This window comes from Thamnophis elegans, chromosome 1, assembly GCF_009769535.1.
Source record: "Thamnophis elegans isolate rThaEle1 chromosome 1, rThaEle1.pri, whole genome shotgun sequence".
Classification (NCBI taxonomy): domain Eukaryota; kingdom Metazoa; phylum Chordata; class Lepidosauria; order Squamata; family Colubridae; genus Thamnophis; species Thamnophis elegans.
Window position 1 is genome coordinate 68,972,493 of NC_045541.1, and position 27,401 is coordinate 68,999,893.

A 27,401-nucleotide genomic window follows, 5' to 3' on the forward strand; every position below is an offset into this window, starting at 1 on the left:
AAAGGCAAAGGATATGATGTATGTTATTTTCAACACAGAACTCACCTGACAAATTTAAAAGTGTTAGGTGTGAGACCAAACCACCTCAAGTGTTGATACTTTACAGAAAGGCACAAATGAACCTTTGTGGATATTTCAGGTTTTATTATTTAATTTAGGGGGGTTTTTTTGAAAAAAAAAAAGACAATAATCCCCCTCCCCTCAAAACAAACCCAACCACAATAGAATCGCAAAGATAGTCTCTCTCCTGCTTTTTTTTTTTTTTTTAATAAAAAGCCCACCATTACCCCACTAAGGGAGGCCCTGGCCTTCGCCTGCTGCAGAAAAAAAGGCTTCCAATAGGGACCAAGCCACAGTGTACACACTGCATCCAAGACCCAATTTACTTCTGCTGAGCAGCATACTTGTTGGGTTGCCTCATTTCTCCCAACCAGCAAGCACCACTGTTGCCTCTTCTTCCTTACGGGCTAAAGTTGAAAAGTAGGGAGGGGAGGGGTTGTTTAAAACAAAACAAAACAAAACAAGGAGCGAAAACACAAAAGGAAGGCACCTCAAAGTGTGATCTTTAGCCAAGGGCAGGGCTGTCTTTGCCCCCGCCCCCATCCCCACCCACATGTACACCTCGCCTGGGTAGGCTCTTTACGCTTTGCCACTTCTGCTCAGTGGCAACAGCTTTTCACTCTTAGGATCTGGTTATGGCAGCTGTGACCAAACGGCCCAGACCAGTTTGGGCTGTTCCCAGTCTCCTCATTTTACAAAAGAATCAATGAATTCCTGGCTTGAACTGGCAGAGAGTCAGGAGCTTTAGGAGTGACGCCACTAAGCTCCAACTCTGCCTATGTTGAATTATCCGTTATTTTAAAAGCAAGACAATCTGTTCTTAGGTAATGGTTCCTGTATGGCATTTTCATGGATCTGGGGCCCAGTGGAAGAAAGCAGCAGAGGCTAGTGTTACCAAATAGGGGTCTAAGGAATAAAAGGAACAGAAATCAGAACAAAAATTAGATCTCTCTCTACATATATATAATATACATATAAACAGATGTGCATTAAGCCAGAAGTTGCTTTAGAACAGGGAGGCTTCTATCTTGCATCATTGCCCATCCAAGTGCACAATTTGGGAGAAGGTGCTTGGGCCTGGTGTGGAGAGTAGACCTGAAAAGGGAAAACTGCATCTTTGATTTTGCAACACCAAGTGATCAGCTAGTGATCCTCAAAGAAAAGTTGAACTCTTTGAAGATACAGCTAATCACTTTCCTATCTATGTGAACTGAGAGACACAACAGCTTTGGTTTCCATCTTTTCCCTCTATTCAATATGGTTAGGAAGTCTTCCTTGTCCTAAGGATGCTATACAGGGTTAGGGGAGAAAAAACAAGAAGCAAACCCCTCTGGTCAAAATGATAGGTCTTCCTGTTCCTTTCCAACCACCTCTGGGCAAACAAAGAGTCTTGGTCTTGCTGCTTGCCTTTGCCTTATGAAAGTTGAAAAGGGGTATAATTGATACAGCACCAGAAATCTGGAGAAGAGGGCAGGTGTCAATCCAGACGTTCTCTTCTTCCTCCCCAAACTACCTGTGTAAGTGGTGTGAGCAGGGAAGTGGAAGATGCAGTCCTCTATGCCTATTTTTCCCTAGCCATCCAGGAATCCACACACCAACTTCAGCTTCGTTCAGCTAAGGCAATCCAGCCAATCACCACTGCTGGATTCTGGTTTGGGTGATTGAGTCAAAACAATTGATTAAGACAGACAAGTCAGTGAGAAAAGCACGAGCCAAGAAGTCCCATGATCAGCTGCTTCCCTCCACTCTTCGTCCACTACCTCTTCCTGGGAAGAGACCTGCTGCTTCCAGCTCAGAAGATATCAGGGCACACGTTCCAGTCCTGTTTCTCTTTGCTTTCCCAGTAGCCTCCCCTGTACACATGGGACACCTCCTTGGTGTCAGGATCCTTCTTCCGCTCAAACCACAATGCCTTGTAGGGATCGTACGGGGTTCCTGCGCAAGGGAGGCAGCAGATGAGAAGGGTGAGAATTTTCAGACTGATGAAAAAAGGTGTTAGACAGGCTATTTCTCCTGGGAACACTAAAACTTCCTTCTTAGGGAATGGCTACTGTTTAAAGGTAATCATCATACCTCCATACAAACAGCATCTTAGCTAGCAGGACTAGAAAAGACTTTGGCCCAATATGTGGCGGAAGCACTACTAATGGGGAGCACAGAACAGCAGATCAGGCGAACCATTGCCCAGCTGTAAAAATATAAGGCAGCTTCTTAAATTCTTAAACACTCCCTAAATGGAAGAGGCCAATGGGACACTTCTTACCATCCTCTGTCGCCCTCATGGCTTCAGCTTCACGTTTTTTACGGGAAAGGCGCTGCTTCTCCTCTAAGCGCTGCTTCTCTGCATTGGCCTCATCCCAGCGCCCATTCTCCATGAGTCTTTGGTCAGGCCGAAGTCTGCTGTCAGTGGGAGCAGTACCACTTTCTGGGGCATTGAGTGTCAAAGCCAACTCTGAGAAATAATACATGTTCTCTGCATTCTTCCTGTATCAAAAAAGGAGAAAAATAATAGAAGTGGCAGCAAAGCTCATGGGTAAGGCAATGACACATATTCATTTTCTCTCTCCAACCCTTTGGTCTTTCACATGAATGCTGTTTTATTGTGTTTTATTGTCAGAAGTAACAACTGTTGATCCTGGGAAATTAGATGCATCAGTGGCCTATTGCTACTAACAGAAGGGAAACAGTGATCTGTTGATCACCCATCAAGTGAGCAATGAGAAAAGTTTTTTTAAAAAAAGCCTCTCAGATGTCTTTTAATTGCTTAATGCTTAATGAATCAGACCATTTTCACCTGGATGTCAAGATCTATAAATATGCCTACCCATAACTGACACTTGAAATGTTATTTCCATTTGAAATAAAAGTAACTGTTATGGTACATTCAATTAAAAGGTTGATGAATGAGCTTTAAAGTCTAGGGGTGGGGAAGATTTTTCAGTGCTCTCCATTCTCTGACTTACACCACTGCTAGAAAACACCCCTCTCCACAAACTTCATAATACATCAGTTATTTTAATGGTTTCTTTTGAATGTATTTGTTGAATACAGAAAACAGTCATTACATTGACTATACTGTGATGTGATTTAAATGCTATCACGGTCTACTTCTCCCCCCTCCCCCCCGCCCTTCAACCAAAATCAATTGAGTCCATAGAACGTCCTCTTTAGTCATAAGAGGAAATGTATTTGCTTCTTCCATAGCTCCCTGCAGGTACCATCCATTACTTACGGGAGTGGGTTCCTCTTCCATAACACCACCCTGCTGTCCTCTGTTTCATGTGTTCTTAGACGGCTATCACCACCATTCTCCAAGCTAGGATTCACCTTGAAGCAGTCAATCTTCTCATCCCAAGTGCCCAACAACATAAAATGCACTTTTCCTGAAGGATCCAATACCTCTCCAGTGACCTGTTATCAGGAGTTCAGGAAAATCATTGGGCAGAGTTCTACTTTTGCTACTTACCTTTTCAATAAAGGTAAACACAAATCTACATACAGGATAGAATGTGTTTGAACACTTTCCAGACTCACACATAAGCTGAAAGACACTCATCCGAGTGTTCTCCAGAATACTGAGCAGCTTGTACATACAAGAAGGATGTGTTAGCCCTGCTGCAGAAGGAGCACATTCCATGGAGCCCAATACTTTTGGAATAAGGCCCCTCTTGCTATCACACAGGCTCATCCTTATCACCCCACGATAATAAACAAAGCATGGTATTTCTTACCTTTCTTGCCACATCTCTGGAGAAGTAACTATAAGGGACAAATTTGAGAATACATCTCTCATTCGTTTTATGGTTGAGAATCTCAATTTCACCAGACTGGAAAGCAAAAGAGAGAGAGAAAGAAAGAGAGGTACATTCAAGCAGGCTCCATACTACCTATGAAAGTTTTAAAACAGTTACATAATTGTTGTAGTGGTCCTCAAAAGATGGAGGAACCAGTCTCCAAGGCTGGCTTCTAGCCATTATTCTCCAGCCATACATTTGACAGCAACAACTTCATCTCACTGAAACATCATCTTACTGTAACTCACCTGGTCAATCCATAATTTGCCCACAATGATGTTGTGTACTGTGGTGGTGACTTTTTTCCATGTATAATGATTGCCAGTTGCATGGAAGATACAATGGATGGTACCTAGAGATAGGAAAATGATACACTTAAGATGGTTCCACCATGTTTTAGACTTCTTGTTAAGGTTTGATGGAAAATATGTCATATTCCGCGTACGTACCGTGTTTCCCCGAAAATAAGACAGGGTCTTGTTTTCTTTTTACACACAAAACATGGCTTGGGCCTTATTATGAGGGGAAGGTTTATTGTTTTGGGGTTCCCGAGCGGCTGCTCTCTTGCGAGCTGGCTCCCAAAGAGCCGGGCACAGCCTCATGGCCAAAGGGCTGTGTTGTGCTGTTGTAGCAGCGCAACACAGCAGCCATGAAGCGACCACACTCACGAGCAGCCACCCGACAAACCCCCTTTCCAGCTGGGCACAGCACCATTCACTGACCTAGGGGTATTGCCAAGCCACATAAGCGCATGTTCGCCACCTCCTGGCTCCTGCGGCTTGGTGCCTTCGAAATGGCAGTGAATGGCACTCTGCATGGCTAGAGAAGGGGGGGTGAGTGAGTGGCTGTTCCGCTCTCGCTCGCGTGCCTCCCAGCCTCACAATGCCCTGGTCCAGGAGACCACCGCTGCCCCCGCATGGCTTTTTCTGTGGCTTCCAAACCAAGTCTTCTGGCAGTGGCTGCTCTGGCCGTACGCTCTATGGTTGTGGGCCAGGTGCCGGCAGAGCGTACAACCATAGAGCATACGGCCAGAGTGGCCACTGCCAGAAGACTTGCTTTGGAAGCCGCAGAAAAAGCCATTCACTGCCATTTCGAAGGCACCAAGCCACAGGAGCCAGGCGGCGGCGAACAGATGCTCAGCGGCTTGGCGATACCCCTAGGTCAGTGAATGACGCTGTGCCTGGCTGGAAAGGAGGTTTGTCGGGTGGCCCATGAGTGTGGTCGCTTCATGGCTGCTGTGTTGCGCTGCTGTGATAGCGCAACATAGCCATTCGCCCATAAGGCTGGGCCCGGCTCTTTGGGAGCCTGCTCGCAAAAGAGCAGCCACCCGGCAACCACCCTCTTCAGCTGGGCACACAGCTGCTCACCAACCTAGGGGTATCCTGAAGGCGCTAAGCAATGTGATCACTTTTGCCTCTCCCCCCCCCCCCGGTTCCTGCAGCTTTGCACCTTCAGGATACAGCTAGGTTGGTGAGCGGCGCTCTGCCTGGCCAGAGGTGGGGGGCTGTCTAGGGGGCTTATTTGAGGGGGAGGGCTTATATTTTTGCCCACCAGAAAAATGTGGCATGGCCTTATTATCAGGACATGTTGTAATTTCGGGGAAACACGGTAACTATTGGGTATGGACAGGAAAGGCTTTAATTCTTATCCTTTCTTGCTACTTGCTATTCTTTCCATGCATGTATTTTATGGGCCCTTAAAGTCTGCATATATTCTAAATATCTCCAAGAAATACATAGCACAGATTAATGCTCCCTGAATGCTACACTTAATGACAAATATTCAGTATAGAGGCTCCATCTTTCTCACATGTTTATGTCTAGTTAGGAAAAAGCTGGAAATACCAGACTTTGTACTAATATGATTATTAGGTGTTAATAGTTATATTAATTGCCTATGCCTTCCTAAAATAGCAGGCCACAAAAGGGACGGTAAGTGACCAGGACTCACCAAGTGGCATGATTGAGAGGTATTTGCCACGGAACTTGCTGGTGATTTTAATCTCCTGCCGAAGGGTCCAACCATGTCTGGAATCAGCATGATGAGCAGCAGCTGGAGGATGGTGGCTCACCTAGCAGATATGACAAATAGACAAAAAAGGCATATTCAATCCTAGAATGAAGGGTTAAGGGATATGCACCAGAAGAAGAGATGAAAAGAGATTCCAGCAATGGCTTTATTAAGTTACGAGGAATTTTCATATGAAAGTAAACTCCACTGGTGATATAGACAGACAGGCAGACAGAATTTACCATATTAATTAAGTCACTCCGATCAGCTATAATTCTGGGCAATGAATAACACAGCTGGAATACACAGTTAAGTTAACACAAAGTCCAACCAAATAAAAATAAACTATATAAGAAGCACTAGGACAGAGTCCATGTGTCTGCTGGAATAACATGGCTTTAACCTGCCTCCCAAATACAAAGAGGGAGGAGGCCATCCTCATAGCCTTGGGTAAGATCAACCAAAGAGTAGGAACCACCATTGAGAAGGCCTATCATCCCCATACTATAAACACTGAAAGTGCCAGAATTGTCATGGGATCAAGGAACAGAAAAGGAACATGCTCTTGCTTTTTACCTGTTCACAGATGGAACGATAGCCATTTTCTTCTAATCGGTCTAGCTCAAACGTTTCTCCTAAGAGAGGGTTGAATGGCTTGCTAGTGCGGAAGACAGTTGTGGAGTAGGACGATACAGTAAAAGCTGCCACGTAGCAGAGCTGCTCCAAGGAGTTCTCACATTTGGCAGCCCGGTCCAACAAATTGTGGTATTCCAAGTCTTCTGTGAGACGCTGCAGCATGGATAATGGCTCGTTGAAATTAACCTGGAAGCAGAAGAAATAGGTGCTAAGCAGGAAATCCTTTCTAGGGATAAAGGATCTGATTCAAAGCTAGTTGTATCTACCATGCCCCAATTTGTACCAAGATCCAAATCAAACTGTCTGTTGCAGAATGAAGTTTGCACAATTATCCTCCTTGGGATTACTTGGCTTTCTACCCTTTTCCACACAGCATGGGGTTTTACTCAAAAACCAGATTAAAGCCACTCACCGGCATGGGGATCTTGGAGAGTTCCTTGCCAATGCAATTCTTCATGATGCTCCATAAATTTAGGCTGTAATTTGGTTTGTGTGGAATCCGAGTTCTCTTCTCCTTCTTAGTATCCTCTCCCTGATGTTTGTACTTTGGGAGAAAAAGAAGACTATTGTAGTTATAGTCTTATAGGGAATGGATAACATGCATATCAATTCCTGAGCAAATTCCTACAATTTCCACTTCACTTTGCTGAAAGTTTAGAAGTACACTTACTCTGATGTCAAACACTCACATCTAATATATCAAAATGAAGACATCTATCCCAAAAAATGCTGCCTCTGAAGCAGTAAAATCTGCATTCCAAATAGCAAAAATATGGGGTGAGTTAAGATGTGGTCAAGATTATACTTTTTTTCCCTTGTCTTCAATAAGCTGTATCTCAAGTTATGGCTTAAATTCTTTCAAACTTACACTAGAATGAGTAATCTAGATCAGAGACAAGCAATATGACATCTCAAGTTACTTTGGATTATAATTCCTGTAAATTTTGCCACTAATCATAATTTAGATTTATGGGATTTGACAGTCAAAATACTTGGAAGCTGTTGAAGTTCCTTAGCCCTGATCTAGACCTTAAACCACAGTTAAATTTTGATCACCCAATAGAATGTAATAAAAAGCCATGTCCTTTTCCCTCCTCTCAAATAAAAAAAAAATCAAACTACCTGCTCGTCAAGACTGATGTCACTGCTGGCGCCACTGATGTTGCTGCCTGTTCGTCTAAAGGAGTTAGAAAAACAAACCATAAGAAAGAAGGAATTTTGGATGCTCCACCTGAGATGTTTTCCTGCCCCCCCCCCCAAAAAAAACTGTTCAAAAAGCAACTGGCAGAGCTACATTATGCTACTTATTTTGCCAGGGTTGGAAACCATTAAGAACACTGTCAAATATGAAACATTCATGATTCTTGTTGGCTACTAGGGCTAAAAATGTTTTAAAGTCAAAAGGGAACATAAAAGCACTATACAACTATACAATTGCAGATAACTATTTTGATTTAGCAATGTTATTTAGGAATTTGTTAAATCTTCCAAGTTTTACTTCCCACCAATTATTTATCATCTAAAATACTATATCAGCATTTATAACAAAAATGAAGAAATAGTAATAAAGCAAATTGAATGCAATTCAGAAATGTGTATCAGCTAATACAAAATGAATCAGCAAAAGTCACAAACACCTAAAACATTAATATTGGCATCTGAACATTTAATTCTTGCTGTGGACATAACTGAAACATTACATAATTTAAGATAATAAGAGCATGGGAGAATTTAAATGTCTTTACCTGTAGCAAAAAACATAGCAAGCTTCTTGGGGAAAAAGAACATTCCACAACTGGGTGGCCTCATCTGCGATTACTCTCTTGCAGAGTTACATCCTGAGCTTCTGATTGAAGGAAGACTCATCGAGAGGCCTCCACTGACATAATACACTAAACACTAGTTATCTAATCCAAGGAATGCTGTAGATGGTAACAGGCCTGAACAACTGAGTGATGATGATGCAATTGTGTAAAAGCTACTGATCACGACTTGTCTGGGTGGAGAAACCATCTACTAAAGCTGTTTATGAATTGAGTTTCAATTGATTATCTTGCCATCAATAGTGATTGGTTCCCATACCTAATATGTATCTTCCCATCTCTGGATTATCTATTCTGTTATTTCACATAGATGGTGATCTACATGACAAGCAAATCAGAATTCTATGGGGCATCACAGAGCTGAGAGACAAGTGCTTCAGCACCATCTTTTAATCATAGTCACCAGGAAGGTGTGGGGTCACTGCAATGCTATACAAATAGTCATTACTTGATGGCCACTTGTTAAGAGACTTTTCTAAGTTATGAAAGCACTGAACAAGGAAACAATCTTATTGCGGTCATCACAGCATTCCTGCAGTCATTTGATTACAATGTGGGCTGTCAACTAGCTCACAATTAGAACTGTGGCATCCTGCAGTCACGTGATTGCCATTTGTAACTTTCACTGCTTGCTTCCAAAAAGCAAAGTCAGTGGGGAAATCTGCAGGAGACACTAAATGGTGATCACATAACATCCCAGTTTAATGGCTGCATGGGATTCCCTTAATAGAGGCAACTGGAACTGTCTCAAACTGCTGTCGTAAGTTGATGTGGTCACATCTCATCATGCTTTATGACTGTGTCGCTTAACAATGGAATTGCTGGTTCCACGTGTTGTTGTTAAGCAAGGATTACCTGTACAATCTCTGTTCCCCCAATCAATCAGACTCTAAAGTCAATGGTTTTAAGGTCTCTTGAGATTATACAATGAAGCAAGTGGATCACACATGCTCTCTCTCTCTTACCCAACAATGGTCTTCTTACAAGGAAACCATGGTGATTTTTTGCAACAGAATCAGATAAAAAACTTGAATGAAAACCAGATCCACTCCAGAATGTCAGGAATTGAGTGCCTCAAGTGTTTTAGCACAATAACGTATGTAAGGTCAGTGCTTGTCAGTTGTTTTATACGCTCTCCCACTTAGATTTGCAACCACAAGAATTGGTGGGAGACAAATAGCAGTTTCTTTGAACTTTAGGTATCTTCCCCTCCAGGTTTCCAGACAAGAGAAACTAATGTGCTTTGGGCAAAAAAGAGAGCAAGAAAAAAGATAAGGGAAGGAACCATAATTCTGCAGCTAAGTGTATTCAGCAAGTTTCAAGAATGTCTATATGAATAACTTCCACATGCTTTCAGTTGAAATTCTGGCTTAGTTTTAGTAGCAGAAACATGTTTTGGTCACTGCAGATAATCACCAATATTGGCAGAAAGATTGGGAAAATATAATTCTATTCATTTTTAAAAGAATTTTAGAGGTATTCTCTAAAAGTCTTAGGGACATTCCCTAAAAGACATTATAACTGATAAGGTTTACCTTTCTTAATTTTGGGATAGGTTTTTTCCCCCCCCACAATTCAATCCAGTGCTCATATTACTTAACATTTATCTGAACTAACTGCATTTGGAATGATCTACAGTTACTGAAATGAATAACATCTGTTTTCTAAGCACATTACGCTCAATTTTTTCTTTTCATTTCGCCCAGACAGACAGAAATTTCCCTGTGTCTGAAATTTTATTTTATTTATTATTAAATTTATTTGCCACCCATCTTCTATCCAATGAAGTCAGAGATGAATCTATGAAAAAGATTGAGCTTAAACTTCAAGTCTGTAGTGGAGATCAATAAGTTAGCCTGGTTCAAAATGGCTGCCCTAGAGAAAGATACAGCTCACAGATATTCTTGGCATCTCAGGAACTTGCATAGTCATGCCTAGGTGATTTTAACATGTTTCAGAAATTTCAGATATTATAGAATTGAAATGTCAAGTGCTAATGACATAAAGTGATACTAAAATGTTACAACTATCTTAAGAAACTGTAATGGCTACCAGTTTGTTTCTACATTCAAAAGTATTAACATGGACACTGCAAAACCACAAATAATCTCAACCCTTCACATGTCAAAAAGCAGCTGATAACAGTAATAGACATGGGTTAGACCAGGCCATTAATAGATATGATGTACTAGCAGGAAGATTGGTTCATATACAGGTAATCCTTGACTTACAACAATCTGTTAAGTGACAGTTCAAAGTTACAATGTCACTGAAAAAAAGTGATTTATCAGCATTTTCCCCACTTACAACCATTGCAGTATCCCCATGGTCACGTGATCAAAATTCAACCGCCTGGCAACTGGCTCATATTTGACTCTTGCAGTGTCCTGTGGTCATGTTTTGAGATCTTCTGACAGGCAAAGTCAATGGGGAAGCCAGATTCACTTAACAACCATGTTACTAAAGTAACAATTGCAATGATTCACTTAATAACTCTGGCAAGAAAGGTTGTAAAATGGGGCAAAATTCACTTAACAAATGTCTCATTTAACAATAGACATGTTGGGCGCAATTGTGAATATCTGCATTTAAAAGCAAATTCATCATGATTCTACCGTATTCTTCTGCCATCAGCTGCCCCTAGTACATTTCTTGGACCAAATCTTATTGTTCCCTTACGGAAAAGACACACTGAGAATTATGGGTTTGGATGTCCAGTATTTCTAAAGAGTATCAGATTGGTCTAAGCTGACATACATATTTTGTTCACCCTCTTTCCTCCCACATTTTAAGAGCTCAATAATGAAAGAGCAAGACAGATAATCCTTGGCTTACAACAGTTCGGTTAGTGACTGTTTGAAGTTACAACGGCACTAAAAAAATTGCTTATGACTATTTTTCCCTTGTGACCGTTGCAGCATCCCCATGGTCATGTGATTTACATTCGGATACTTGACAACCGACTCACAGTTATGACTGTTGCAGTGTCCCAGAATCATGTGGTCACCTTTTGCAACATTCTGACAAGCAAAGTCAATGGGGAAGCCAGATTCACATAACAACTGTGTTACTAATTTAACAACTGCACTGATTCACTTATCAAATGTGGCAAGAAAAGTCGTAAAATGAGGCAAAACTCACTTAACACATTTCGCACTTAGCGATATAAATTTTGGGCTCAATTGTGGCCATAGGTGGAGGGCTACCTGCATTGCCTTTCTCTCTCACACACAAAGGTATTTAAGGAAGATGGGGAACCTGCTTTATGCACTGCATTTTGTTCACAGGGTTCTGGTTGCTCGCTATGACGAGGGTCAGGGGATAAGGGAAATACTTCCATGGATCTGGCAAAAAGCCAAAGGCTGAAGGGCTGGAACAGGAGATCACTCACTTGTGTCCCATGCTTTCGGGCATGGTGATGATCTCGGGAGCATCGAAGAACTCATTATCATCATCTTCATCGCTCATATCACCCTTTGACGAGCAACACTGATCTGTAGAAAATTACATATCAACATCATTTTTTATGAATTTAATTATCTGGGATTCTAGAACTTCAGCGGAAGATAAATGACAAGAGACGGGTTGGAAGAAGAGTTTGGCTTTTACCTTTCGAGGAATCCATGTTGCCAGGTGCATTGGCGGGTAGGACTGTAGCTCCACGGAAAGCTCTTTCCAGGTGATTGTGTTGCTTAGCCAGCTGTTCTAGGGTCTCCTCCAACCGGATACGCTGGTCACGCTCATACTGTAGAGATTTCTGCCATTTCTTGCTGTGTGTCTGGGCCAGCATTAGGAAGTCTCGACAAGCCTGAATGGAAGAAGATATGGTTAAAATCATTATGCTGCTTTCAATATCATCTTCCTAAGGTGAAAACTACATGAAATCTTGCCATGCTATTCTGGCATTAATTCCTTTTTACACTAATCTGCCTCCTCTAAAGGATGTTTACCTGAAAGAAGTCATTTTTTCTGCTTCATAATAGAGCCATCCCAGGTTAAACTATACTAGATTGCCTGTTATTACTACACTGCCAACAATGACCTCTTGTTAGGACAACACTAACTATATAAGAGCTTACTTCTGTCCATTAGAATTTATTGGACCCAATAGGTATTCAATAAATTCCCAAAGAATTCCAAAAATACTTGAACAGTTACACTCAAATAGGCACAGCTAGAATCATTTGGAAAATATTTCATATGGCTGAATGAAAATATTTCATATGGCTCCAAGATCATAAATCACTAGATCATGAAGACTAACATTGACAGAAAAGGACAGACATATAAAGAGTAAGGAGAACCCGCCAGATAATATGTTACATTCAAAAACTTGAACAGACAATTTTTATCATGCAAATTAGAAAAGTATTTTAATTTTAGTACTCCTGAATGTGAAATACCTAGATTTTAAAAAGTTTCTTTAAAAAACAGTGGAGCATTTATCAATTTGAAAAAAAGTATTCTGGATATTTGAGAACGGAGTTGCCAATGTATACAATTTTAAATATTCAGAGTCTATAATAAAGTTGTATACAGTTATGCTTGGTATGGAGAAAAAGGATAGAAACGGTATTTCTCACACATCCATGATACTAAAATCATGTGAAATTGAGTCATGAGTAATTCAAGACAGATAAAAGAAGCATTTCTTCATACAGTATAAATTTAAACGATGAAATTCATTACCATAAAAACTAGTGATGACAAATAAAGTAGATTTAAAACAGAATTAGACAAAGCCAGAGAACTTGGTTCTTAAAAGGTTGATATATGCTACTACCTTCATGACAGGAGCATCAAAGCACTTCTGGGTTGAAAGGACTGAATGGTGACACCACTATGACTTGGAAGATGCCCAGTTGGGGGCTCTTTTCATATCCCTGTTAAGTTGCCCACCAAAGTGGTACCCATCTATCCATTTGTGGCCTGCTTTCAAACTGCTAGGTTGAGAGGAGCTGGAGCATTGATTGGAGCTCAGCTAGTCCTGCAGCAGCAATTGGGTCTTGAACATGACCCTGCTGAACATCAGCCCAGCGCCCTAACCTCATAAGCCACCATGCTCCTTTTAGGTTGATGTATGATAGCTATACATTACCTAGACTAGTTTAATCTAGTAGTTAAGGCACTAAACTAGAAACTGGGAGACTGTGAGTTTTAATCCCACCATAGAAATTAAATTCAGATTCTGGGACAATCGTTCTCTCTCAGCTCAACACATTTCTCAGGGTGGTGGTTGTTGTAGGGAAAATAGGAAGGAGGCATATTAGGTATGTTTGCTTCCCCTTGAGTTATTTATAAAAACAATAAAGGCGGGATATAGACAAACAAACAAATAATGAGGCAGTAAGCTTCATCATTCCAGGTGGAGCGGAAGGATGGGGGTGAGGAAATTAAGATCTACTGAGCTCATGTCTTGCTTGCAGGCTTCTCACAGAAATCTGACTACTACAGCAACAGGACTCTGGATGAGTGACCCAGCAGCACTCATGTTTAAAAATCTCAATACAAGCATGTATGGATGCCTTATTAATTTTTGTGAAAAGAAAAATATAGCTTCCAAGATATATTGCTCTAAACACATACCAGGACCCTTCTCACCTTTTTATCTTCACATTTTGAATCCACTTTGAGATTTTTCTGCATCTCTGAGGCCAACTACAACATTCCTAAAGGGCTATTTTTCATTTTGATGCATAAAACCGTTTTGAAGTGAAAACACATATTGTAAGAATATTGTGATGTCACTCTTTCTTCAAAGATCAGAATTCCAGTCCAACACACTTGGTAGCCACAGGCAACAAGGAATTCCATAATGGACTATGAATAGCCTTTCAGAAGTGATATGCATATCACTCAGTCCATCTGCCTAGAAGATGAGGGTAGGGGAAGCCTCTGATCTCCGCAATGAAATCACAGGCCCACAGGCCGATTACAACTAATTATGTGCCATCAAGTTGTTGTCAGCTCTTTAACAATTTTTTCCATACTGACCTATCCCTAAGCTAGTCATTTGGCATTTCCAATGGTGTATTCATCACTATTGTAATTGTTATCTTCTTAATCAGAAAAGTAAATAATTATGCAAGCGGGTAAGATTTTTTTATCTCGCTACTATGCAACAACAGGAGGTTAGCCTAGAAGATTTAATTATGGCAATTTCTAGTGACTAAAAATAATACCAAATATTGTATTTATTTGATCAGGAAGAAGAGAACTCAGCTATTTAAGATTTTTTTAAATAATAAGATTCCTTTATTCAGATATATAAATTAGAATGCTGGTTTTACAGGCGTATTATTCAACCTCCCATTTTTAAATACATCTCCTTTGCACAAATGTTTTTCTCAAGGTAGTTTCTTAAAGAGTTAGAACAGCGCTAAAGAGTACTAAGGTTACCAACTGAACTGGAACCATAAAGCTGCTTTTCAGACATTAATGGGGGTTTGTTTAGCTTAACTTGTTATTTATATTTCCTTTAAGATAAGGGAGCTTGCTGCATGATGAACCCTGCCCAGAAATTTATCCCACTGTTCAGTGAAGCCAAGCCTCTCCAAGATTCTGCTGACTCTGTCATTTCTTAACCTCCCCATCCGCCTTCTATTTTCATGCCCTCATCTGATGGCAACAACCAGGAAACAAAGAGTGCAATTGTGCCGTGAACCCTAATGAAGTCTTATCCTAATTTTTCCGAAGATCCTTTTCCCCGTATTAGTTTACTCATCTCTTCTGTTTCTTCCCAGTATCTGAAAACCTGAACTTTTTCTTCTGTTTGGAATTTGATTTTAATGCCATTTTCAACTAGCCATGCGGTGGCACCACACTGAACAGCAAGCATATGGCTATTACAGGGTATTCAAAACAAACAGGTATTGTGTGTACACCAAGCCCCGTCACTCCACTCCCCAGCTAAAGGCATTTTACCAATCCACCCAAAGTCAAGGCAACTAAAAACCCAAAAGAGCAATAAAAAGAAAAGTAAATGCCACTGTGATGCTCTAACCTGAATATAAGATTATTAACTAGCCAGAGCATTTATTTGAGCTAGAGCACATTTGATGGTTTTCTCATCGCTGCATAGGCAATTACACACACACACACACACAAAACCCCACTTACATTAATCATGGCATTGGAAGTGATGCGGAAGAGCGTGGCACGTTCGTTGATTTGTTTGATCTTCTCATTGCTCTCAGCAGGTAACTTCAGAGTCTCCAGTTCACTGAGCGAGCGCTGAAGAGCTGTTCCATGTTTGGCAATCAGATCGTTACATGTGCTGAGATCCTCCACCTTGCTGGAGAGGGTGCGCAAAGTATTCTGTAGTTCTGTCTTGTCAGTTTGGGATACAGATTCTTCATCACCTGACTCATCTGTGAGGAATAAGCTGGAAATGTAGTACCACAGGAGCCTATTTCTAAACCAGACACATCTGCACATCTGGCCACTGCCTTTACAAGAACACGTGGAGGTGGTCACATAAGAAAAGGGGACAAACACTCCAACCACCTCTGTACAGATACTTAATATGATAGGGAAAAATATACCTTTCCCACGTAAGCAAAATAATGTCTATACCCTCAATAAACAAGCAAAGCAATTCTCGGCACGAATGATAAAAATAAGAAGCAATGACAGACCAGAAAAACAATAACACAAAGGTAGCAACCATAAAGACAAAAGTGTTCAAAAAGCAGAGGATCAGGAAGCTCTACGCTGCAAAGGGGACAAGGAACCTCGATTATAGAAACACCTTTGAATGTCAAATTCTGGACATAAAGTATGTTCCTTCTGTGCGCTAGTTAGGACTTCAAGAGTATATGGCCAGAGTCTGTTCAAAGACAGAAGGGTGGATTAGTTGGACCTTTGATTGTTTTTCTTAAGCTCTTCTTTAAAAAGCAAACACACCCCAGATCTTTTTTTTAAAAAAAGTTGCATCACTCTTTTTCATCCTTCTCCACAAACAGTGAGTCACAAACCAGAATGACAGTGAACTGTGAGCACAAATATTTAAAAGTAAAACACAGACACAGCATGAAAATCAATAGTACAGTACTGTGTTTGGCAAGATTTCAAATACTGTATATTACTCTCTAACCCAAGGTAATGGTCAGAAGAATTTGCTAGGTCGAGGAATTCCGGCTTGCAATCTACTACATTTTTAAATTAAGTACAATAATCTGTACAATTAATGGTCCTATTGTTGCCTTTACCTTAGACTACATGGAAAAATAAATAGTGGACTGAAAATTCAACAGAATTTTAAAGTAAAGCTAACATTGGCAACCTTCAAAGCGAACTGAAAAGATATTACTAGGCAGATGGCATTTTGCTTTGAAAGCACTGAAAATGTTGTTCTAGAAAAATCTGCCAAATACCTTGTTAGCTTTCAGAGCCAAGTTTTTAATACTCCATGAAAATGGGGGGGGGGACACCATACAGGAGCTAGTGGCACATTTTTTCATGTGTTTTCCCTTTCACTAACAGTAATTAAGTACAAAATTACAAAACTAAAGGCAAGTCAGCAAAGAATGCACCCAGCACATACCAAGAAAGGAATAAAAGTATTTTCGGAAATAGCAACATTTATATCTAGCATAATCATATAAGGAACTGAGGGTCTAAACCACAACTTCTTAATCACAAAGTTTTCTTCTATACTGGAGTAACCATTTGATACTGACATTTGGGTATTTTACCTAATCAGGTATAAAGGATTCAAGGCATTACATGAACCAAAGAGTCAATTCAATGGTATCGATAGAAAATAAGTCTAACTGGTCCTGGGAAATCTTATGCTTAAAAATAGAAACCTCAATTTTGAGAAGTATAATTTTATATTCATAATAATTCAATGTGGCCAATGGCCTCAGTATGCCCTACACACAATCCAGAGGGCATCGAGCAATTTAACTGAATGATAAACATTTGGTGTTTGGTAGAAATTCTTGCTTCAGGGAGCTGCAAGCCTGAACAGGACAAATTGGAATAACATTCATAATTCATAGCTGAGAATAAAATGGGAGATACTATCTACAAATATTTTAATTCTTGGTCACATATAGACACCATATACATGACAGCCATATACAAGATATACATGATATATTTATCTATGCATCCAACTACCCATCCTTGAAACCATAGGAGAGATTAGATATTAAAAATAATGGAGTAGGATGAAAAGGGTTTGATCAATCTCAGTTACTTTCCATTGGCAAGAGTGATAGTTCATGCAAGTTTAGGCCTACTCATTGCCCTGTTTTTCACATTACTTCTCTTGCATGTTTCCTCCACAATAAGCCTTTTAATATTCCTGCCCCTCCTCCACATCCTGCTCTATTTCTGTTGCTCTTAGCTTGTCTTTTACCTGATTCTGCCAGCATTTTAACTGCTTTTGCTTTGGCCAGCTCCAGAGCTGTGACCCAGCGCTGCCGCTCAACCTCTGAGCTAGCCTTCAAGTGGTAGGTCTGTGCCCCTCCGTTGGAAATAATGAAATTACAGGAGTCCTCCACAGTGATGTTTGCTGTGGCCAAGTTGATGGTTCCACGGCAGGTGTGTCGCATCTCTGCTTTGGATCTGTGGGCAAGGCACATAGAGAGCACAGGAGAATGAAACAGTAAAAGTATCAGCAGTTTAGTCTGAAACCAAAGAGAGAGAGAGAGAGAGAGAGAGGAAAAGCTAGCTTAAGTTTCCTTCTGGGAAAATGTGACCAGCACTTCACATTAACAGCAAGCTAGAAACATCATTAGGCTGTATCTAATTGATGTCACTCAACTAATGGAAGGCTCTGCGATCTGGAAGATATTTCTGCTGACGAGAAAGGTGAGGGAGACAATTTCATGCCCATCCATTCTGTAGTCACAACACATTATCCTCCCCTTCTGTTCTGAAAGACACCAAATCAACAAGACTAGCTGGGTAGGATGATGGTGAGAGGCTGCAAGACAAGAGGAGATCATGGAAATTCATCTCCCACCATACTCAATTAATGGATGCTCTCATTGAAAAAGTCACTCCATGGCACCAACAGAACTCCAGTTATTTCATATATATAAAACTGTTATTTTAGGCTTACTTTATAGGTTTTTTTTAAAAAAATTCATTTCTATTTCAGTTCTGCGATCAATGGGATGCGGTTCTATGGAGGGGGAGATGAGGGGAGGGGGAGATGAGGTAGGCTACCTGATGCCCTGGGGCAGTAAGTAATCTGCTACTGTTCCCACAAGAAGGAAGAAGTCTAGGGATTTCAGTGATTATAAATTGCTTAAGAATAGCTACCAGGTGTTGTGATGTTCAATAGAACTAAATAAATGAGCTGTCAATAAAAAATGGACTTCTAGTACATAAAGCAATGAGACCAGAGTAGGAGCAGAATCCTAAAGCAGCTTTGCATATGAATAGACACGGTTTAAATTATATGATTAGAAGGAAAGTGGAATTACTTTGAGCTTCCAATTATTAAGCATGATAATGTTAACACCAGCCATATTTCTTTCCCTCCCTATGTACATCTGGCTCTCTGATTTTTTAAGCACTCCTCCAATTAATTATTTGTACAGCAACTGTTTTGTGAAGTTGATCAATACTACTTACATTTTTCAAATGCACAGGTGGGAATAAAATCTGGTTTAAATTTTATGAACATATGGCAGCAACAATTCCAATTTAAAGTAATGTAGACTCTCTAGCTATCAAGTGAAATGGTGAACAATTCTCTTTTGTTTCATAGTTTTAAGAAAGGTATTGACTAGTTGTACATTTTGAAATTTTCTCTCTCATGGACAAACATGATTATATTTGTTTAATACATTCCTGGACAGTAATCCTATAGGCAGTAATTATATGATATTAATATGACTTGTATTCACCTAGTTCAAGTATCTCTCACTCAAAAAGAAAAAGGAAAAGAAAACACTCTTCCACAGATATATTTGTCCACAGAAAAACAATGAGTCACATCACACCCTTCCAGACAGTGTGAACTGGTACTGCCTAGAAATAATGTGTTAGTAGGCACTTCATATCTTTGATCATACTAGCTACATCCCCAAATTTCAGTAGTGTGTTGCTCAGTACCTCCAAAATTATTCAACCAGAATGAAGCATCTCATCTCGTCTAATGCAGCCTTTCTCAAAATGGTGTTTTCCAGAAATTTTGGCATTCTGATTTCCAAAATTTCTGGCCACACTTTCTCTGGCTATAATCCCTGGCCATTTGGGGAGTTGTAATCCCAACTCACTGGAAGAAAACAAGTTGGGAAAGGTTGGGCTAATTGCACAATCATTACACCTGGTGTAAGTACTGCGGCCAAATAACAGTGGGAATTATGATTTATATAGATTCAAATCCAGAATTATTTACAAGCTACCGTTAATAGTTTTCACAAAGTATTAAACTTCCAAGAAAGCCTACGTGGAGGTGAACACATGCAGGTGCATCAATTTTTTCTACTGAACTGCAGCAAGTTAGGTTATAAATTCAGTACTGAATTTTGTGTGCATACCCACTTTAACATAAACTTTTATGTATAGATTTATTTGTGCTTCCATTTGAGCAGTTCCATCATAAGCATCATTTGTCAAAATGCACAAAATGATGATATTTAGTTAAAACATCTTTGAAGGTCTAGATATGAACTGACTTCAGGGGAAACAAAGGTGGATTTAAGATTCCTTTGCTTTTTGCAGAGGCAATTACCATGGCAGAACAAGGAGCTTGCAAAGGATTAGGGCCTCAAAATTCGTCCCTGGATAAAAGGGAGAAACTGAAAATGCTGATAAGTACTTCATACAGATGCTCGAGACCATAAAACTGCTGTTTCCAGAAGGTTTTAGACCTCGGAGAGCTGGAAGAGACAGCTTTGCACAAGCCTTGGTGCAAAGAGATCATTGGATTTGCCCATAGTCAGCCACTTCTGAAAATGGCTTGTTAACCCTCTTTTAGAAACAAGTTATTTCACATATTAATTTTATTCTAGAAGATATATTAGTCAAAATGGGACTGCAAATGCTATCTTATATTCTTAATTTTGGATTTTTATTCTTGTTTTATTTTTTATTTTTTGTTAAATACATTTAAATAACAATAACGAGAGATGAATACACATTATAACAATCTTTTTACTAGTGGATGAAAGTATATTTTTTTCCTTTTAGTCCTCTCCCCTTTTTTTGCATACAATATAAAACACTCACAAAAAATGCTCAGGGTCTTTCCTTCTTTCCTAGCACAGAAAATTGTCCCAGGATTCCCTTAAAAAACAAAGCAAGACAAAAACCCCAGCAGATTACATCTCTTCAAATGTTCACTGTGATGCATATCAGCCACAAAACCCAGGAATGAGGAAATTTTAAATATTTCTGGGGGCAGGGGGAGAAGAGTGAGTGGATGGGAATTCCCAGCTCCAGACTAAAGGAAAGAGGGTATGAGTATTTGCTGTGGCATCCAAGGATAATAAGAGTGAAATTGAGACTAAGCATATGTTATCTAAGTGTAATCTCTCGAATGGAAATCAGTAACATATCCTAAGTACAAATACATTTACGTATTGTGTGTGTGTGTAAATATGTGTATATGAACGGATTACCTGATAATTAGATAAAATCCAACACACTAAGGAGGGACTAAGTGTGGGAAAGTCTAGTCAAACATATAATGTGCACCCATCTCTATGTATATACACACACACTGTTCCCAAGCCTTTGACAAAAGTTCCAGAGCTAATCAGCGTTTCATCAATGAGACCACCATATTTGTGAGCAAGGCTTCATTTGTCAACCATACCACAATTCCTTCCTTCCTTCAATTCTCTCAAAACTGGCTGTAGATGTTGCTGTGCTTCCACCAACCGCACATACCTTTGACGTTCACCCAACTCCTCCCCGCTCCAGCGTAAACAGAGAACAAAGTCCTCTTATATTGACCTGGTACCAGACAGAGCCATCTCTTTTCCACTGAGAAGTTGAGCAACATTGCCTGGAATATGCATAACCTACTTTGAGATGGGACACAGAAACTGCCAACAAGTATCCCTACAAATGCCACTGGCTTTCTACCTCCCCATCCCGAGTCTAGATAAAGTAACAAGGCAGGCCTCCTTCTCAGCAACTTCAGGCCACCAGAGAAATATGACCTCCGGTTGCCAGCTTTTCTTATCCACCTGAGTCTGGTTACTTTATGAATAATAAAGAGCTTGTAGTCAATAAGCAAGCGATGTCTGCCAATTAAAGGTTAGTACTTTCTAATCATGTTCCTTTCTACAGGAAGTCCTTGACTTACAACCAGTGGCATGGTGACCATTCAAAATTATGACAGACTCCCCCCCTCAAAAAAAAAATCTTTACGACCTTGATTTTGAAGTTACAATAGCTGCCTACACCCCATGATCAACAGGCTTACTTTTTTACAGTTGTTTGCAGTTGTTCTGCAGTCACGTGACTGCTATTTTCGATGGTTTTTTTAACTAGTTCCCAGGGTTTACTTCTAGTTTCTGGCAAAAAAAAACCCCACCCATTGGGGGTCACAGAGTCACAGGATTTGTTTCATGATCACCACAAAAATGCCAAAAAAATTGGGTCTGGTCACATGATGTCTCCATTTGTGACTGTAATTCTGGGCTCAGTTATGGTTATAACTGAAGCTATACATAACAGGATTTTACATGAGGATACTAGGAACTTACTGAAAAATAAATCCTGGAAGAAGGTACTCTAATGTTAATTACATACTGCTGCCAAGCTACATGATTATTTTCATGAAATCACCAGACGACCCAATCAGACACACTGGAGTTCAATGATGAAAAAGTAGAACCACTTGCAAGCCTACATTTGGTTTGGGAACAGAAAGAATCTGCTGAATATCAAAAATACAAGTATAAAGATGTTTGTATAATCTAAATCTACAATTCCAAATACAACTTAAAACCATTTGTTTAGTGACTATTCAAAGTTACAACAGCACCAAAAAAAGTGCTGTTGTAACCATTTTTTTATAACTATTTTTCACACAATCGTTGCAGCATCCCTATAGTTAAGGGATCTAAATTTAGGCACTTGGCAACTGGCATGTATTTATCATAGTTGCACTTTCCTGGTCCAATGGTTAAAGCCCCAGGCTAGAAACCAGGAGAGTGAGAGGTCAAGTCCCACTTTAGCCATGAAAGCCAGCTGGGTGACCTTGGGCCAGTCATTCTCTCAGCTGAACCCACCCCACTGGGTTGTTATTGTGTGGAAAAGAGAAGGTGAGTGTGTTGTTCCCTGCCTTGAGTTGTTTGTAAAAATAATAAACATAGGATACAAATTAAATAAAAAGAAATAAATTTGTAACCTTCCCAACTGGCTTCTGACAAGCAAAGACAATGGGGGAAGCCAGATTCACTTAACAATTGTGGACAAAAAGGTTGTAAAACAGAGCACAACTCTGTTAATAACTGTCTCACTTAGCAATGGAAATGTTGGGCTCCATTGTGGTCATAAATTGAAGACTGCCTGTTTCTACCCTAATGACATATTTAAATTTAAAGATTAGGTTTTCCTTTGATGCCTCTCTTCCCATGCAAGATCACTCATGTGAAATCTAACTGCACAAATCTATAAATATTTACTCAGATTTAAATCTCAGAGATTTATGTTGTTTCTCTGCAGATTAATTTAGAAGCATTTCCCACTGAATCCTGTGAATTTATTTACAAATAAGATTGAATATAGCCAGGCTTTATAAATTTTCTAGAATATCCATAACCAGGTTATGCTTATACTCATGGAAATATTTCTACTTGAGATGTATAAGGAATAATATTCCTATTTCATTAGTAGTGTCATAAGCATTTATAACTCAAAACTGAACCTGTTGCACAGCTCAGATAGCTGGAGGCCCTTTAAACAGCACATTAGCTACTGAGCTCAGGAGACCCTTATGTTTTAACATCTCCTGGAAAATGGTACCTTAAATATATTTAGAAGGGCATTTACAATATGCAGCATGGTTAACATACCCTGTATATAACCCCAAGTATTGATCATAAAGTCATAATTGTGTTTTTTTAAAGAAACAATTCAGTTCAATATTCTTATCATATAATGATAAGAATTAACTTATCTGCTTCTATCAAATAGAGTTTTCCTTTAAACCATGCCATTTTTAAAGAGAAAAAATGTTCCAAGACCAATAGTGCCCACCAATTTCACCACCAAAACCCCCTATTATTTTAAAGCACATTTCTATTCTGAGTTTTCTCAATAAATTTTCAGTTGCCTGGCTTAAGACTATCACACATCAACAGCCCAACAACAGTGACAACAAACTCAATGTGTATGAAAGAATAGATGAGGGGCAGATGATTCCATCTCTTCATTTCAGACTGTTTCTGAAGGTTTTCATCTACACTACAAAGCTGCTTTATAAAGTGTTTTTAAAACAGAGTGCTGTGCTTGGCAATAGAGAAAGAATTGCTAGCCACTTGGCAGCTAATAAAAGTACATTATATTATTATTTACAGATCAGTAAATTTATGAGTCTAGTTAGCAGGCTGATGTATTATTTCAAATGTCTTTATGCATTAAACCCCAAATAAAAGTGATGATGTGCAAGACTGGGTTCCAAATGGAACATCACACATAATTCAGTGGAAGAGATACTTCAAGTGGTAGTTACTCTGCATTTTAAGATAGCAACGGGTAGCAACTCTTCTCTTGTATAACAATAAGCCTGCTAGGTAAACTCAGGACAAAAAGGGAAATTAGTCTCCCATTTCAAAGGAAAACAAATTATTTAAACAAACTAGAATAACATTTATCAATACACAAATAAATCCTCTATCTTCAGAAATGCTTTTTATTTATTACAATAATCTCCTGTTTTGCCATTTAGTACAGGAACAAAGCCAAGATCAAAACGCTCCACCAAATCCAATGTCTTTTCCTTGTATTTCTGTAGAGCACAGAATAAGAGAGAGAGATTTGAAATTCTCCATCTATTTTCTAGATTGCTTCCCCTCTAATGGCAGGTCTAAATTTTCCTCTGGAGTGAGAGGATCATGTTTCTTTAGATCCTTATCCTGTCCTGCCTCCAGATAGACACATTTCCTTTTGGTGCTTCTGAGATCAAAATGACCTTGAAGAGCAGATTCCTTGAAGCAGAGAGGAGGGATTCAAAGTCAAATTTAGTATTCTGAAATTAGATTCCTCCCACCTCTGACCTGAAGGACTTGGGAGGATACAACTGTCTTTCAAATAGCAGATTATATACTTCATTAAAGTAAATAGTTTAATTTACAGAAAAAACAAACTTATTATATAGTGGCACACAAGATTGGAAAGTGAAAACTGTTGTTCATCTGCAGTGATATACATTAATATTTATATGAAACATATAGATGGGTCAGGCAGGGAGGCAACCCAGCACTCTAAATTACCATGGGTTGTTTAGAGAGACAGACAATAAATAGTGGTAAGCATTTACTTAGCAGGAAAAAAAAAACACCACTCTGAATGTCCTGAAGATAAATTAAACACAAATATACCAGAGTTTAAAGGAGAAGCAATTCAAATGGGATTGTTTCTAAAAGCAAAATCTAACAGTTTGGGATATTATATTTTTAATCCACTCCTTTTCAAAGAAGTTGAGGGGGAAGTATTCAGAAGCTTATTCTATCCCTGCACCTCAATGGTATGCATGCATGTATTTATTTTCTGTACTGCTCTTCTTCTTGGAGGACCTTATAGCAGTTTATTTCCTCCAAAACCAATAATGTGTGTAAGGGGAGTCTTAAATAAAATTAACAAAAATAACTCCAACAGCGCTCAGAGACAGAAAGTACAAAAATTAAAACAAAGCTCATTTATCAAAAAGGCCACAACAAAAGAACAGACCAACTTATAAGACAATTTGGTCCTCAACTTGTTATCTCACAATGCATGCGTGAACAAGCATGCCTTAATGGGTTTCTAAAGAAGATATAGTATTGTGGAAGTCAGCCAAACTTTCCTTCATTATCTAGGCTGTAGGTAGCGAGAAGCTGTGAATAAACTGGGTTGAAAATGTTTTTGTTTTGCCTGCACAGCCAGTCATCCGTTTCCTTTCCTTTCCATCAGCCTTTGTCCAAAGTACGTTATGCCACATCCACAGCCTCAAAAGAGCTGCGATGTGTGACATGGAGAGTTTGTGAATAACGTTTCTAAGCTACCAAAATGAATTTCTCTCCTAACTTTGACAACACCTATCTCAGAAGAGTTAATTATTCTTCTATTAGCAGCCTGGACACAGTCGCTTAGATTTCTGGAGTGAGGAGAAACAATCTAGCCACATCTAGGCCATAGCTCTGCAAAGAACTATCAATTTGCTTACAGAGGCCATTAAATATGAGTTAACTTTTCCTAACATTAGCTGCAGTGAATAATTTCCAATGTATTTAACTTTAAAAAAAACAAACCAAAACCTCTCAAAACACTGGTGAGTTGAAGGTACTGTAAATGGGTGGGGGAAACATAAAGAGGGGGAAGGAAAGAAGTGATACAACAAAATCCCCACAACTTTCTCTAACATGTTAAGGGTGGTCCCTCCAAACAACTGGCCAGACTGGATGGGATTTGGGCATCTTGGCGAGGACGTTCGGCTAAGCCAGTGGTCCCCAATGTAAGGCCCAGGCCCCACAGGGGGGCAATTTTAACCTTGTTTAAACCAAGTTAAGGGCCTTTTAGGCTTCCTCGGCGTGAATAGAGTTCACTTGTTGAGTAAAGTAAGAATTATATGTCACCGGGGGGGGGGTGGTGGTCAGAATTTTAGAGGTGCTTAGGCGAGGCATGACAACAAAAAGGTTGGGAACCTCTGGGCTAAGCAAACGAGTGGGACCCCCGTGGCTTCCAAGAAGTCGTTGGACTCCAACTACTAGCAGCCCCAACTAGCTGGTGTCCGACAGAGAGGTGCCAGATGTTGGCTTCCAATTGCGGCTGGAAGAGCACAACTGCCCACCCCCTACCCCTGCTCCGCCCCGGACACTCCTCGGGGCTGCAGCTAGTGCTGGATACCCTCCTGCCACGTGGCAAGAAAACGCAGGGCGCTGGCGAGCCTGCCTGCGGGGCGGAGGCGGCAGAAGGGCAAGAGGAGAGAAAGGCTCGGACAGACCTCACGAGGGAAAGCGGGGCAGAAGAGCCAGGCTGTGCGGGCGGAAGAGGACTCGGCCTCACCTGTAGTAGCTGAGAAGCCCATTGCTCAGCACGAACCATCGCCGCTGATACCCTTTGATGTAATTGGTCCATTTGAAAAGCCAGCCTTCCCGAGCTGCCCCGGAAGTTGAGCTCGTTGACCCGGAAGCGGAAGAAGAGCTCCCCCCTGGAGCGCTCGTCACCCCCCCAGGGGCCGGTCCCCCAGGGCCCAGTGTCCCTCCTCCGGCGTCACCTTTTCCGGCACTTGGCCCCGGCGATGGCAGCGGGGTCACGGGGCCAGGTCCGCAGGTTCCTCCTGGGCCGGTGGTTATGGGGGTCCCTGGTCCGCCAGGCGTCATCCCTGGGCCGGGTCCCGCTGTTCGCAATTCCGACATCGCACAGCCGCAGAACCGCCGCCTTCGCAAGCCCGAGCTTAAGCGCTGTCTGCTAACGGGAGCCGAGGAAGCGCCGGAGGCTGAGCGCCTCCCTCCCTCCCTCTCTCGTTCCTTCGCCCTCCACCCCCACCGCGCCACCAATGGAACGGCTACCAGCCCTCACAAGCCCGCCCTATTCTCAGAGTCATCCACTCCAGCAGCTGGAACCCCGATTGGTACTGCCTCTGGCGACTGCTATTGGTTTGCCCAAGTCGGAGGGGCGGGACTCCCTCGGTAAAGTGATCAGTTCATGCGCTCTCTCAGTTGTCCTGTTCGCTTTATTAATCGTCGGTCTTATTGGCCGCCGCCTCTGTCGTCTTTCTCTTAGGAACCAGTAGGAAGTTTGGAGGAGGGGTCTGCCATGATGTAATTGTAGAACCGGAACTCCTGGTTGGGGAGATATGCCTGGTATTTTGGCTTTCCGCAAAAATGGGAGTCTATGGAAAAGACGAAGAGAAGCTCCACATTCAGGGGGCCATCGATCTGCCTATGACTGACGA

General features: G+C 40.6%; 1 protein-coding gene across 1 annotated transcript; it reads right to left on the reverse strand.

Annotated features, from left to right (window-relative positions):
* Positions 1 to 251: 251 nt before the first annotated feature.
* OSBP (oxysterol binding protein) lies at positions 252 to 26,998 on the reverse strand. The gene is made up of 14 exons (XM_032219287.1): positions 26,510 to 26,998; positions 17,691 to 17,899; positions 15,443 to 15,693; positions 11,933 to 12,131; positions 11,715 to 11,817; positions 7,623 to 7,677; positions 6,913 to 7,044; positions 6,441 to 6,686; positions 5,805 to 5,925; positions 4,103 to 4,206; positions 3,792 to 3,887; positions 3,293 to 3,471; positions 2,324 to 2,544; positions 252 to 1,995 (listed from the first exon to the last, which is right to left on the reverse strand). The coding sequence occupies exons 1-14, from the start codon at positions 26,860 to 26,862 to the stop codon at positions 1,853 to 1,855; spliced, it is 2,412 nt and encodes an 803-aa protein (XP_032075178.1). The 5' UTR covers positions 26,863 to 26,998; the 3' UTR covers positions 252 to 1,852.
* Positions 26,999 to 27,401: the final 403 nt, after the last annotated feature.